The sequence below is a fragment of the Arvicola amphibius genome, chromosome 2 (assembly GCF_903992535.2).
Source record: "Arvicola amphibius chromosome 2, mArvAmp1.2, whole genome shotgun sequence".
NCBI classification, from domain to species: Eukaryota; Metazoa; Chordata; class Mammalia; order Rodentia; family Cricetidae; genus Arvicola; species Arvicola amphibius.
Window position 1 is genome coordinate 144,569,003 of NC_052048.2, and position 15,426 is coordinate 144,584,428.

The 15,426-nt window shown below is 39.5% G+C and overlaps 1 protein-coding gene across 1 annotated transcript in view; it reads right to left on the minus strand.

Annotated features, from left to right (window-relative positions):
- The window catches only part of Ube3c (ubiquitin protein ligase E3C), a 100,809-nt gene that overhangs the window by 44,708 nt on the left and 40,675 nt on the right, over nucleotides 1-15,426 (minus strand). The window contains exons 11-13 of the mRNA XM_038319301.1: nucleotides 11,959-12,045; nucleotides 7,600-7,757; nucleotides 7,237-7,469 (exon numbers count right to left, since the gene is read on the minus strand). Of these exons, the coding sequence (XP_038175229.1) occupies nucleotides 7,237-7,469; nucleotides 7,600-7,757; nucleotides 11,959-12,045 (478 nt within the window). The remainder of the gene's footprint in view (nucleotides 1-7,236; nucleotides 7,470-7,599; nucleotides 7,758-11,958; nucleotides 12,046-15,426) is intronic.

Here is a 15,426-nt window from a genome sequence, read left to right on the forward strand (position 1 = left end):
GTGGGTTTCAGTTTACAGTTTGAGGGACTACAGGATATGTGACAAGAAGAACACCAACTTGGAGTCAGAATAAAAAGGAGCAGATGAGCTAAGTCATAACACTTCAGCCAAGGATGGCTTTTCGGTACAATAGGGTCCTGGAAGGCTGTAATACAGCAAGGACTGAGGCAGCCTGTATATTACGCATTTCTAACTGTGACCCCATCTTTAAAGAACACGTACTGCCTATTTTGGGAGGTTTTTTTTTTTTTTTGCTGTTTTTTGTTTTGGTTCTTTGAGACAGGGTTTTTCAGTAGCTATGAAGCCAATCCTAGAACTTACTCTACAGACCAAGCTGGCCTCAAACTCACAGAGATCCACCTGCCTCTGCCTCCCAAGTGCTGGGATTAAAGGAGTGTGTCACCACTGCCCGGCTGCTGCTAATTTCAATCCTTTCTACAACCTTGACAATTCTCTCAGATTCTCTCATCTGTTACACAGACACCAATGCTGTCAATTCTCAGAATGCTGTGGAGACAACTGGTGTGACATGTCCTTAAGAATTTTTATTCTGGGTGACACCCTCTTCATTAGCACTGCAGTGCTAGTGGGACTGTGGGGGAAGCACAGAAGATGTTGAAATACCCCACTTTTTGTTCGGATTTTTGTTACTGTTGTTGTTGGGATACTCTTAAAAACAGCCATCAGGAGCTGGTTGTGGTGGTGCACACCTTTAATTCCAGCACTTGGGAGGCAGAGGCAGCTGGATCTCAAGTGAGTTAAAGGCCAGCCTGGTCTACAGAGCAAGTTCTAGAACAGCCAGGGCTACACAGAGAAACTATGTCTCGAAAAACTGATAAAAGAAAGCAAGGAAGCATGTAAGTTTACTAAATATGATGAAGGTAAGGCTAACTGAAGAAAGGCTTTGAACTGGATTATCAGATGCTCGATTAAAATTCAAAAGATGTTTTTTCTTTCTGTTAATCAAGCAAAATTTCTGGATAACTATCCAAACATAAAGACTCCAAGACTCTTAGGTATACGTTGTAACGAAGTCACAGGTGTACTCATCTCGGCTAACTCTGAACAAAGGTTATAAAAATCTGCCCAAAGTGAGTCTACAGATTTGACCTTGTGGTTCCCTGCCTCTCCAGCATATGGGGATATTCTTTTTTCTTTCTTTCTTTCTTTCTTTCTTTCTTTCTTTCTTTCTTTCTTTCTTTCTTTTTTTTTTTTTTGTTTTTCGAGACAGGGTTTCTCTGCAGCTTTTTTAGAGCCTGTCCTGGAACTAGCTCTTGTAGACCAGGCTGGCCTCGAACTCACAGAGATCCGCCTGCCTCTGCCTCCCGAGTGCTGGGATTAAAGGCGTGCGCCACCACCGCCCAGCTATGGGGATATTCTTGGAGAGTGAAAAGTATACACACATAGGCACGCCATCATTCAACACCCCAGTCTATCACTGGTTTAAGGGGAGCCAGACAAACTGCCACTTTGAACTGTTAGAGAGATGAGTCTGAAGGATTTGAGAACCAATGTGGTTCACAAGAAACAAAAGCAAAGAAGCAAAGTTTAGTTACTACGTTACATGTGAATATAATAGAGCATGTATAATAACTGTGTACATTTCCAAGTACTGAATGATTTTATTTCTGAGCATTTAATGTAAGTCATTGATCTAGGATAAGGGACAGCATTTAACATAGCAAGCAAGTATAACACTGTATTCATAAAAGCTGCTAACACTGTATTGTAGATGTTTCCAGGGCGCTGGAATTAAAGGTGTGCACCACGACCACCTGGTTCTTTGTACATTTTGAGATAGGGTCTCTGTAAGTTGCCTAGAAGAACCTTAACTTCCTTGGTAGCCCAGGTGGCCACAAACTTGTAGTCTTGCCTGGTGCCAGAAATTCACAGGTGTGTGCCACCTGGCCTGGCTGTGGATGATTCTTTAAGAAGCTCTATACAAAGGACACTCAGCAGTAAAACACTTCTAGGTACTGAAGGGGGTAAATGCGCAATGTGATAAATACAAAACTTTTTAAAGATTTTGATTTCAAGTGAAGAACATATTCAAAGGAGTGTGAGAAAACTAGTGGCAGGCAGCTACAGAAGCATTACCAGACAGAAGAGGTTCTCCTACAGGGAATGGAAAGAAGACAATGAGTCTACCTCAAGCCTTCACTACACAATGATAATGCCAGGGCCTAGCCTGAGTTCATCTTCCATTCCCTAGTACAGGGCAGCCAGCACTGGGTTGCTTACGGAATCAATGGTGAAGGCTTGGAACGTTAGGTGTGAGCTGCCTTACAAGTGACCCCTGTACACAGCCCTCAGCTATCACAAAATACAGAAAGCTGTATTTTGAAACAACTTTGTTAGATGCCTGAAAGAAAAAAAAAATTGCTAACTTATATTCACTTCAATTAGTCACCAAAAGTTAAAAAACAAAACAAAACCAATAAACAAACATCCAGCCAACCCTCAATGACAGGCCCAGTTTTACAAAATGCAACACCACTCCGGGACTCCTGGTGAAAAATGCACATCAGGACTGCAGCTAGGACACTGCATTTGTATCCATTTATTTTGTTAAAAATTTGGGTTGTTGTTTTGTCTGTCTTTTTTCTTTAGTGATTGGGGCAGAACCCAAGGGCTTGCCTATGCTAGGCAAACATTTTACTTACTTCTAAGCCACATCTTCATAATGTTTTTTTGAAATTAATATGCATTAATTTTACATAAAACTGTGGGGCTTTTTTGTTTTGTTTTCTTTTAAAGACAGGGTTTCTCTGTGTAGTTTTGGAGTCTGTCCTTGAACTCACAGATTCTCCTGCCTCTGCCTCCCAATCAAGCACATTCATCGACTCAGTACCCACCCCGCCACGCCTTTTCCTCATTCCTCCTTTCATGTCTTCTTGTGTGAGCATCCCAGTAAGATTTGTTATAATTGTTAATAGGAGCACAGGTGAGTTTGTTTATAGAATCATGAACACCTTACCAGTGGCTATATTATTGAAGAAAAATTCTCTCCCTCTTTCATGAACTGCACATCTTAAATCTTATCTCAGGAGCTCCTTGAATCTCAATGAGAGGCTACTGAGGACCTAATACTGTAAAGACAAGCAAAGCTGCTGTGAGTTCAAGAATGCAGCAGCCGTGTCATGCCTGAAAGTCAGCATTCTACACCTACTCCCTTTCTCTAATTCATGTATTCTTTCTGCCAATTCATCTATTATGGTCCACAGCCTCGGATATTGTAGTGAATTGAATGAAAATAGACCCACAGGGAATGGCACCATTAGGAGATGTGGGCTTATTGGAAGTGTGTCACTGGGGGCAGGCTTGGAGAATTCAGATGCTCAAGTCAGGCCTGGTGTCACTCCCTTTTCCTACTGCCTTCAGATCCAATGATAGAGCTCTTAGCTACTTCTCCAGCACCATGTCTGCTTGCATGCTGCCATGCTTCTTGCCATAATGATAATGGACTGATTAAACCTCTGAACTGTAAGCCAGACCCCAATAAAATGGTTTTCTTTATAAGAGATGCCATAGTGTCTCTTCACAGCAACAGAAACACTAAGACAAATATGGATGTCCCATTTTATGGGTCATTTACTCTTAGTAATTTAGTCAGTTATGAATCTCTGCAGTAATTGCTGATCATTGTAAAGATAAGCTTTTCTGACCAAAGCTGATAGCAGAACTACTCTATAGGCATATATTTAGATGGTAACATGATAGGTATGTCATGTTCGGTTAGCAAAGAGCAACTGTAACTTCTACACGATGGCGTAAGACTTCCCTAGACATGAACTTTTGACTGGGTCTACAGTATGAGGGCTAGTCAGCAGAAAGGAAGCTATTAACCAAGTTTCAGCTTTGTTTTTCTATGTCCTGTGAGCAACTCAGCCTTCACTCCTGAGTGCTGGGATGTACCAGGTTCACTAGCACACTCAACACATTTTTTCCCTTTCAAGTGGAAAATACAAACTGACAATCAAGATAGCAAGAATCATCTCCCACAACACCCTCTGCTCTCTATGTGGCAGCACATATTGTGTACCTACCTCCCTGACACATTGCCTTTGATAAGGCACATCAAGCAGGATTTACCACCTCTTCAGAGGGTTAAAGTGATTATAGCCATAAATTACACTTCAAAAAGAAGTTTATAAAGTTGATAAATGCATGATCTGCTTTAACACTGTTGATGCAGAACTTAGGAACCAATCTCAATTCCTACAGTGACAAGTAAAGATGTCTCTAAGCACTTAACTTCTATGTTCTGTGACCAGACAACAGAGCCTCTCACACAAATTAATTCAAGAGGGTCATCTGTGACTGAAAAATGAAAATGCTTACACTGGAGGACAAAGCCTCGTCTCAGCACTTGCTTGCAATTCCGTCAGTCAACAGAAAGCCAGAAATCAATAGCAAATTCTTTCACTTCCTTTGGTTGGTTTTATCACAATATTTCAACTCTAATTTGGAACTGCAATACACAGAAATAGTGCTGACATTTTGGTACTTTCAGAAAAACATGGCTGGCTCTGTACAGAGACAACATTTAACATCTCCCACACAGAATCATTATTATATGGACAGGCAATGCTTGCTTTTAGGAAAAAGTGACTGCTCCTTATTGTTTCTGTTATTTGATATAAAGGTCATTTTCTCCTACAAGAGTTAATAGCAGTTGATCACTCATGAGCCATACTGGTTTGTATAATTTCAAGGACTCAACTCATAGCAAGTAGTATAAAATAGATTGCGGACATGTCCTTTAAACAATTCTATTTAAGGCCAAGGTCTTTATTAAAACACAATTTCAAACCTAAACCAATCCTGTATCAAAAAGAAAGCAAACTATTAAGATTCTGAATGTAGTTCAGTGGTAGAATGCATACCTAGCATGTACAAAGCCCTGGGTTCACTCTCTCTTTCACTTATACATACATCAAGAGAGCAAGAATCATCATCTACCACAGCACTCTCTGCTCTCTATGTGGCAATGCACACAGATGTGTCTGCCTCCCTGACACACTGCTTTTGATAAGTCCTATTAAATATGGTAGCAAGGTAACAAGGCTATCTAAAACAGGATTTCATTTCTTTTCACAGGGTTAGGTCAAAGTACACACAAAGTGAATGTTGACCTAAATTTCAGAGGAGAGTGTTTGAGACAGGGTCTTGCTTAATTTATCTTGAAATCAATATAGCCCAGGCTGGCCCTGTGCTTACAATCAGTCTGCCTTGGCAACTTGAGATCTGGGATTAATTACTAACATTCATTATTGCACTTGGCTTCACAAAATTTTATTTAATGTTTATGCAAAACAAAATATGGTCAGAGTGTAAAATATCTCATGGAGCATTATTAAATTCAGATACTCCTAAGCCCCAAAGATAAGACTGACATATGAAGTTATAAAATACCCAGTAGTAACTGTAAAACAGTGAAGTTATCTTCTAGTGTACACAAAAAACCCAGTGTTCCACAGAAGGGAAGTGTTACTAGCAAAGATCCCAGAGCTTAATTACATATAGACAAGAAAACATACACACTACCATATGGCCCAAATCCACGAATGGTCACACAAGCATTTCAACTCTGAAGTAGGTGAGCTAGCTTATTTGTAACCTAGAAGAGGTTGCAAAATAGCCCATCTTCAAGGAAGGGCTCAGAAGGCAACTTTTAAAGTTTACTTATAAATGCAGAGAGAGGTGATTAAAATTAATTGTGCAAACATGTATTACATCAATCTGTACAAATTATGAATTCAATGATGCATTAGCTCTGTATTCACACAATCAAAACATTATCAGTTACTTTCACTACTGCTAATGCTTATGCTTCTAAGTGAAATGTGTTGTAAAATCAGGCAGAATGGGCTGCAGAGAGACTCTCATGGACTTGTAGGATGAATAAGCAGTCCCTAATTAGCCCATCAGGTTAAGTGCAAGCATTAATGGGTCTTTCCTAAAGTCTAGCTTGACATCTTTCTCCAAACATGGCCAAGAAGAAAGTTCCATTAGCAATATTAATACAAGCTTAGTTGATCATTTTCATTCAATTAACTTCTTTCAATTAAATAGATAGCTTGACAAAAGCAGTGATAAAAGACCTGAAGGGACAGCTGATGACTCTCATGGAACATTAGTGTGCGAGAGGTCGCTGGCATTAACGGCCTGTAAATCTAGCATTCAATTTGGAAGATGCATTTCTTCTGCTCTCACTCCTTTAACGAGCAATTTTAGCTGACTAGATGTGTTTGCAGCAGAAATTGCATGGGGGTCAGAGTCAAGCACTTTTTTTCTGCTCTTTTTTTTTTTTCCATCCCAAGTCAGTAGTGGTCTCCTGCCAGCATGCCAGCCATGGTACCCCATAACTTCTTTTTCTCCATGGTTAGACATGAACATATACTACAGTAATAAATACACAGCATGCTTAAAAAACAAAGACCAATTCTACCTTTATGACTCCATTTTACAAAGGATTAAAAAATATTTTTTACCACCAAAAAAGATCTGTTAATGAAAAATAAAATGGAAACATTTAAAATTTTTTATTACTACTTCAACCTGTCAAATAGTCTTAAGACATTTTACTCATGTATTAACTGTGTAAAAGCAAGGTTTTAACTTTTCATCTTTTTTCCCATTTTTTAATTGAATTTTATTTAAATAACATTTTTTCATTTATTTTACACACCAACCAGTTTTCCCTCCCTCTTCCCCTTCCGTCCTGCCCTCCCCTTTACTTCTCATCCTGTGCAGTAGCACTTATGTGAAAGGTAGAAGACAATGTTTAGGAGTCAGCTCCTTCTTTTTACTGTGTGTGGTTCAGCCTCAGCTCATGTCTCCAGGCTTGGCAGAAAGCCTTCACCAGCCCAAAAGCAAGGTCTTAAAACAAAACAGATATAAAATAAAAACATGTTTTTTCTTTAAAAGTTTTGAAAATTAAAATTATGCCTTAAGCGGGGCTGGAGAGATAGATGGCTCAGTTGTTCTTCTAGGAGCCAGGTTCAATTCCCAGCACCCACATGGCAGCTCACAACAGTCAGTTTCTCAAGTTCCAGGAGATGTGACACCCTCATACCATGTTCAGGTGTGAAAATTAAATTATTTAATTTATTAAAGCATAAAACTATATTAAATTAAAAAATATGCCTAAAATCAACCTCTACATTTCTATTCTTCTGAAAGGAACCAAGCAGACACAAGTCTGTGCTAGATGCATTCTCCCACGTCACATACCTTGAACAACTGAACCCATCGCTTCTGCTCCATTTGTATGCACTGTTGCATTTCAGAATTAGTAGTGACCCCAATACTCTGAAATGCAGTGACATACTCTTCCCGAACTTCTGGCTTTGTTTCCGGATATGCTAGCTTGATGATCCCCAAGCAGGCATCCCGAAGGCAGCGAGACAGCAGGATTAGCTCCTCCAGAGTGAAAGGCATCATGGATGATTGTCTCTGACCTACAACTGAAACAACCCAATTTTCTACCAGGTTTTTTTTTTTTTAAATCAATATACACAGCAAGGGGGAAAAAGAGCCTCTTTCAAAGTAACAGGCCCTGACACAAGCAGCAAACCCATTTTTCAAAATTCTTACCTTCTATGGGATCACCAAAAAACTCATTGTCGTGTATGGAAATCAGCGAATGACTGAACAAGGAGCTGAAGAGGTAAAAGAGGGGGATAATTCGACTAGAATCTTCAAAAGACATGGGAGAACCCCTTGATATCACCTGAAGCAATGGCACCATAGACCTAAAGTAGGGGAAAGGAGAATAAAATGGCTATTTTAAGGTAAGTTTTATCTTAGGAATTAAGATATCAGATAAATATATTCAGTGAAAATAAATTTACATCAATGATAAAACTACTTACAAGGAAGGAAAGGTCCCTTCCTGAGACAACACAAGTTAATAACAGGCACCAGAAAAGACAAGAGTCCATCAGATCAACCTGTTTGATGGGTCCCTGTTCCTGCCACCCACAAGTCTAGGCAGCTACTGAGAGTGGACATAGTCCCAGGCCAAAGTACTGGACAGTTTTAGATGAAGATTTGGCTCCTGCATGGAAAACTGTCCCCTCTCCCCAGGCTTCCATTTAACAAATGTCAATGTTTGTGGCAGCACAGAACATTTTACCTAGCCCCCTGATAACAGTTCTACATTGAAAACAAATTAGAACCTTCAGGAATCACAGCTTCCACTCCTCTCAGTGCCTTGTTCCTCTTGTCCATGTTTATAAGTGGCTCCCCTGCCTGCTATATTGATGGTTTTGTAGAAAAATTTGTGTCTCTATTACCTATTACAAGCTGTGATCTGTTCCTTTCTTTCTAATGGAAGTCTGTCATATGGAACACATGCTAGTTCTTTCAAAACAAGAAAGCATCCCTTCTGCAATGGAGACTTGTGAGTCATATTACACCTTCTTGAGTATACATTATACTTTTTTGCCTCTCTGTGGATTTTTTTCCACAAAATTAATTTCCTTTCTTCCTCCCTCCCTCCCTCCCTCCTTCCTTTCTTTCTTAGCCCTGACTGTACTTGAACTCACTTTGTAGACTAGGCTGGCCTCAAACTCACTCAGATCCCCCTACCTCTGTCTCCTGAGTGCTGGGGTCAAAGTTGTGTGCTCCCAAAAGTTGCATTTTGGAGACAGGAGCAGGGGTGAAGACCAAGAAGCCAATACCACACATGTATGGCGGCAAAGTAGAAGCCTTTTAGTTCTTACTGGGAGTGGGGTGTGTATGTGTCTTGGTGAGTGAGGCAGTTGAAGATGGGACTCTGAATCTGCATGGTACTGCCTTCAGGGAGGGTCTAAAATGAGAACAGAAACTCTATGCAGGTCACAACAATCTGTTAACTCTAGTCACAGGGGATCTGATGTCCTCTTCCAGCCTCCTTGGGCATGTATCCATACAGACATACATACTGTCCTGTTATACTACCAAAACCAGGAAAGCTGAGAGCTGACTTAAGCAGGTACAATAGTGGTTTCTTCCTCTGCCCAGTCACACGAGAATAGAACCTAGCTCCACTTCCTGAGAGTCTTACTGTGCCACCAGGCCATCCACAAAATTTTTTCCAACAGGGGCTGGAGAGATGGCTCCAAAAGGGGATAGAGAGAGGTTAAAAGCACTGGCTGACTTCCAGAGGTCCTAAGTTCAATTCCCAGCAACCACATGGTGGCTCACAACCTCCCTAATGAAACCTGGTGCTCTCTTCTGGCCTGCAAGCAGACATGCAGGCAGAACACTGTATACATAATAAATAAATAAATCTTTAAAAATTCCAATAAACACACACAAAAAATTAATTCATTGCCATATATTTTGTTGAGATTAGAAGAGATAATAGTCAGTACCCTTTAGCCTGCTAGCCCAGAGAAGAGCCACAAAAATCACTTAAAACCAAGAAGCATATAATATTTAAGGGAACAAGGTCCAGCAAGTGTTAAACAGTTGCTGAGTATACATTGTTTCCTACATTTAAGCAGTGCTGAGCAAGCCCTCAAGAATCACTCTTGTTGTGAATCTTGGTCCTTACATTACCATAAGCCACCGCAGCATCACTCAGGCAGACGAATAAGGCTGTTAACCAACATTAACTTATTTGTTCTCTCCTTAATTCCATGAGGTGAGCGAAAGAAGTTAATCATTGTCATTTGAATGAAGGAATATGGAACTTGGAAGAAGAGTCACCAGTGGACTCTGAGGCCAGAGACAAAAGAAACACAGGCCATTCTTAATATTACAAACACAGACTCAAACATCCTTCTCACATCAGATCAATCTTAAGAGACATGGAAGGAAATAAAAAGTCTATAATTTAATGTGACAAGTAGGACATCAAAAGCTGGTTGATTACAGACTTCAAATGAATCCCTGCCATTTGTAGTAACCCTCAGAAATAAGTATGTGCACCTGTCCGTGGAGAGTACTCCCTCCCCCTATTGAAGAGTTTTCAGCTTTTCCTGTTGAATGGGCTCCTGTCTAGGGACGCCCTGAGAGTCCTTTGTGGACAGTGCAGTGACCACAAGAAGAGTAGCCTTTGGTAAAGTTGCCTGTTTGCTGGCTGTCGGTTGCTTTAGCTTCAGTAAGTTAGAAACTAAACTGTCTCTTATTTCAACGGGAAATACTGGAAAGAACACACGTGAATAAAAACAAACCTTTTGTTGTGTCATGGTGGCAGCGCATTCCTTTAATTCCAGCACTTGGGAAGCAGAGGCAGGTGGATCTCCGTATGTTTAAGGCTAGCCTGGTAGACTACAGAATGATTTACAGGACAGCCAGGGCTACACAGAGAAACCTTGTCTCATAAAAACAAAAAACAAGCCGGGCGGTGGTGTCACACGCCTTTAATCCCAGCACTCGGGAGGCAGAGGCAGGCGGATCTCTGTGAGTTCGAGGCCAGCCTGGTCTACAAGAGCTAGTTCCAGGACAGGCTCTAAAAAAGCTGCAGAGAAACCCTGTCTCGAAAAACAAAAACAAAACAAACAAACAAACAAACAAAAAACAAAACAAAACAAAACACCCACACATCTATCCACTCCCATTTCTAGACTTGCTGGCCTGGGTGAGGTGCAGGCTGCATCGCATTTGGACACGGGCCCTCTTGGTTACCTGATGAGACGATAAGACCGTCTCCTGAGTCTCCCCACTGGGCTAGTCTCACACTAAATTCACTGTCATTTTCAGAAAAACCAGATGTTTCATTTTTCATTTTATTCCCAAAAGTAGTATGATGACATATTAAGTACAAATATACTAATACATTGTTTATGTTTCTGGAATTTATTTAATAAAGTAAACAAATAACAAGAAACTCCAAATTCCCGACTATCTTTAAAAATTGCTTTTAAAAACTCTCTATAACTTTAGACATTGTAACGTAGTATTAATAATTTAATATAATTAACATTATCATTTTTCTTTCACACATCGTGACTCCATTTCCTCACCAAAAGACAAATGTCATAAACAAACAGGCAATTATCAGGCAGACCATAGCAGTATCTCTGTTGCTAAGCTGAGTTACTTACAGGTCAGTGGTAATTTCCTGTGTCCTAATGATCTCCAATCTCCTCTTGCCCTAAGTAAACTATTGTTTAAGTCAAGGTCATGTCAGAAGGATTAAAATGCACCAAAACCTTTTATTTTAAAATTTCTAAGTATGAATCTAATCTAGGTGTCTCTAACCTCTGTTGATTGAACCATTCAGCCTTCATGAGTGTCACCAACCACAGTGGGCTGAGAAAAACTCTTATTCATGTAAGAATCATTAAGATCCAAGTAATTCAGAATAATGATATAAACGGATGGAAGTTTTCCTACCACTGATAGAGGTTTTCCGGATGAGACGGTGCACACCCGTACTCTTGGTACTCCAGAAGCTGAGCCAGGACTGTCAGCTCCAGGTTACAGTTACAACGCGGTTAAGTTTTTTGCTTTATACAAACAAACAAAAGGAGCAGAGCAGGGATTGGAGAGATGTTCAATAGTTTAGAGCACTGGCTGCTCTTCCAGAGGACTGGGGTTCAATTCTCAGCACCCCCACGGCAGCTAATAACCACCAGTACAGTCTCAAGGGATTTGACGCCTCTTCTGATCTCCACAGGCATCAACAAGACATGTAGTACACAGATATACATGCAGGTAAAACAAACACCCCACATATAAAATGAAACAAAGTTTTCAAAGAGAAAAGTCCCAATGTCCGAGATTTTCAAAACAAATTTCTCTTCAGATAAAGCCAACACGCTAATGAAGCTTACAAATAAGTTAACTGTAAAATTAGGCACTAATTTTTCTGTGTTTGAGTGAAACTGAGGCCATTCAGAATAAAATTTTCAAAAAGGATAGAACAAGTATAAGCAGTAATTTAAATACCCGTGCAACCCTTTCTTTAAGCCGCCACTTCCCATGCCCTCAGGCTGAATCTGTAGCCCGTGCAGCACATACCCTGTGATCATCTGTGTTGTCATTGAAGAGATGAGAAACCAAAGGTGCCGCAAAAATCTGGCATTAAAGGCTAAACTGTAGAGAAGCCTGAAGAGAAACAGAAAAAGAGGAAAAGAAATTATTCATTCAAATCGTAACTTAAAAAATCAAAGCTACACTACATAGATTTCTCTGAACAAACCACAAATTTCCAAGTCGAAAATAAACAACAAAACAAAATAAATAAATAAATAAAGCTACACAACCATGCAGTGAAGACAATACACAATTTAGAACACTTACATTAATACCACAAAAGCTCACATCTGACATGGGCCCCGTGGTAAAGAAACTGAAAACAAGCAAACGAAAACATGTGCCCTAGCTGCAGGAAAGCCTGGCTCTCACCTACTCTCACTGTCCTGAGACTGAGTCCCAGATCCATCAGTACTGAGAATTCATGGCTGCTTTCACTTAAGTTTAGGTTGCCCTACCCACAATAAGGTTTACTAAAATACAATAATATTAATTTAAATGTGCTTAGTGTGGTGGCATATACTTTTATCCCAGCAGTTAGGAGACAGAAGAAGGAAGACCAAGTGTTTAAGGCTAGTCTTGGCTACATAACATGTTCAAGACCAGCCTGAGACCTTGGGTCAGAAACAAAAAACAGAATTTAAACCTAAAAAAAAAAAAAAATCAAATATCTGTATGTGAGATGAAACCAACAAAAATATAGGCTAATGTTGATGGGAAAACATGTCTGTAAGACAGGGATGTGATTTAGGCCGGGCGGTGGTAGCGCATGCCTTTAATCCCAGCACTTGGGAGGCAGAGGCAGGCGGATCTCTGTGAGTTCGAGGCCAGCCTGGTCTACAAGAGCTAGTTCCAGGACAGGCTCTAAAAAAGCTGCAGAGAAACCCTGTCTCGGGAAAAAAAAAAAAAAAAAAGGACAGGGATGTGATTTAGTAAACACATTTTAAGACAAAGTAGGAAAACAACAACTAATTAAGCAAATACAACTAAACAATTTTCACAATGGAAGAGATACATTAGAAATGATTGTGAGATAAAAATTTAAAGGCAGTGCCACCACAAGAGAATACTGTATATCTTAAATATCAACATAGCAATCACATGTCCTTTATGTGGCATCTCTGTTCCCGTCATTCACTGAGCCTAATATACAAAGCAAGGGGCAAAGAATCCAAATAACTAGCATACAAGTCAGTTTGTGGTAGAAGGAAAAACAAAGTTTCTCCACAGAATTGTCCTCTGGCACCCACACTCCACTGTGGTACATGTACTATATCATATACACTGCACATATAGAATTAAAAATAAAATTTTATTTAAAAAATTAGTAGTGAAATGTTACACACTTTAAATCCCAGCAACCTGGATGTAGAGGCAGGTGGATCTTTCAGGCTGAGGTCAGTCTGGTCTATACAGCCAAGTCTGCAGCCACCCTGGATTACATGAGATCCCCTCCCCACCCCAAAAAACAAACAAACAAAAAACCAGGGAAAAGTATGACATTTACACAGAATCCTGAAATCATTTTTCGTGTGTTCAACAGTGTAGCCTAGCCTGGGATTAAGAACTCATGATCTCCCATATTAGCTGCCTGAGAATCAGGATTTCAAGCCTGGGCACCCACACAGGGCAATCATAAAATCTTGAACTGGCAAGGCTCTATTAAGATTATATTGCAGGCTGGAGGGATGACTCAACAGTTAAGAGCACTGGCTGGTCTTCCAGAGGACTTGGGTTCAATTCCCAGTACTCACATAGTGGCTCACAATCATCTGTAACTATAGTCCCATAGGATCCGACATCCTCTTCTGGGGTGCAAATAAAACACCAATATACATCAGCAAAATATTAATAATTAATAATAATATAATAAAAAGATTATTTTGCAAACTGCCTTTTACAATCTGCTTGTATCAGAAAGGGAACTCCTGCCCATCTCAAAAGTATAAACTTATAAAAATGTCTGTCAAAGGTTCATGATGAAGTGGTATCAACACTGAAATTCCACATTGAAACACGACTGGGTGAGACTCAAAATTACAATGGGAACTTCTAAAGAACCCTCTGGAAGCAATGAAAAATATTAAAAATGTGTATGTTGCCAGACATGGCAGTACATGCCTTTAATTCCAGAACCTGATAGGCAGAAACAAATAGGTCTCTGTAAAGTTGAGGAGCCTGGTCTACACAGACAGTTCTAGGTCAGCTAGGGCTACATATTGGGAGAACCTGTCTCAAAACAAAACAAAAATTTGAAAAAAAAAAAGAAAGAAAAGAAACACAACAATGAGACAAAGTAGGCTAACTTTAACCATACTGTCTGCTGGCATTATTATCCACAAAAGGCTACTTCAAAAGACTAGAAAAAGACTATTTTAAAAAAGAGGTTGGGTTTGGTGGCTCATATATAATCCTAACACTGGGGCAGAAGGCTTGCCATCAAGTTGATACCACAATGAGTTCTAAGTCAGCCTGAGCTACAGTAATACCTCCAAAAAAGGAAGAAAAAAAATCATACTGTAGAAAATTAGAGCTATATTAGGAAATAATACACACCTTGTATCTGAGATGTTTAAAGTAGTTATCACATGCTCAACTTTTTATCTGTGTATATGTATATAAGAGTGCCATTCCTTATACGGCTAATGAGATGGCTCAGTAGGTAAAAGAACTTGCCAACCCCAGGACCCACATGGTGGAAGGAGAGATTGGACTCTTTGCTAAAGGTTTTCTGTCTTCCGTCTCCCACAAGCAGTCCATGGTATACAAATGCCACTTCTCCCAAATAATAAGTAAACAAAAGAAAAAACCCACAAACTTTTCACATGAAAACATCCTAATAGGCCCTATTTGCTTATTTTAGTTCTTGTCAATCAAGAAATTAAACTTAAAAACTATAGTAATTTTATATGCTTTCAAAATGCATGTCTTTTTTGAGCTTTTTCTGAAAAGAACAAATCAAAACAGAACAAGGATAAAGCAGTATTTCACTTCACCCATTCAGAAAATATCTAGTAATATCTAATATACCAATAATCTAATAAAATATCTAATAACCACAGCTAGTAATCCTTCTCGATTATATACCCTTGTGTCTAATTTATACTGGATGGTCTTCTAAAACATCATCTTATGGTAGTTCTACTAAGATTTCTATGAAGAATAATATCTTTCTGAAACATCTATTTTTTTTCCCCACCAAGACAGGGTTTCTCTGTGTAGCCCTGGCTTTCCTGGAACTCGCTTTGTAGGTCAGGCTGGCCTCAAACTCAGAGATCTGCCTTAAAGGTGTGTGCCACCATGCCCAGCTATAAAATATCATTTTAAAGGCTACATAGTTCAAGTTATATTTAAGGCTGAATTTGATATATTTGTATTTATTCAATGGGCAATAATAAAACAAATTATTAGACCTTTTAATTAAATTACTAAAGGTAATTTAGTTTGGGGCTC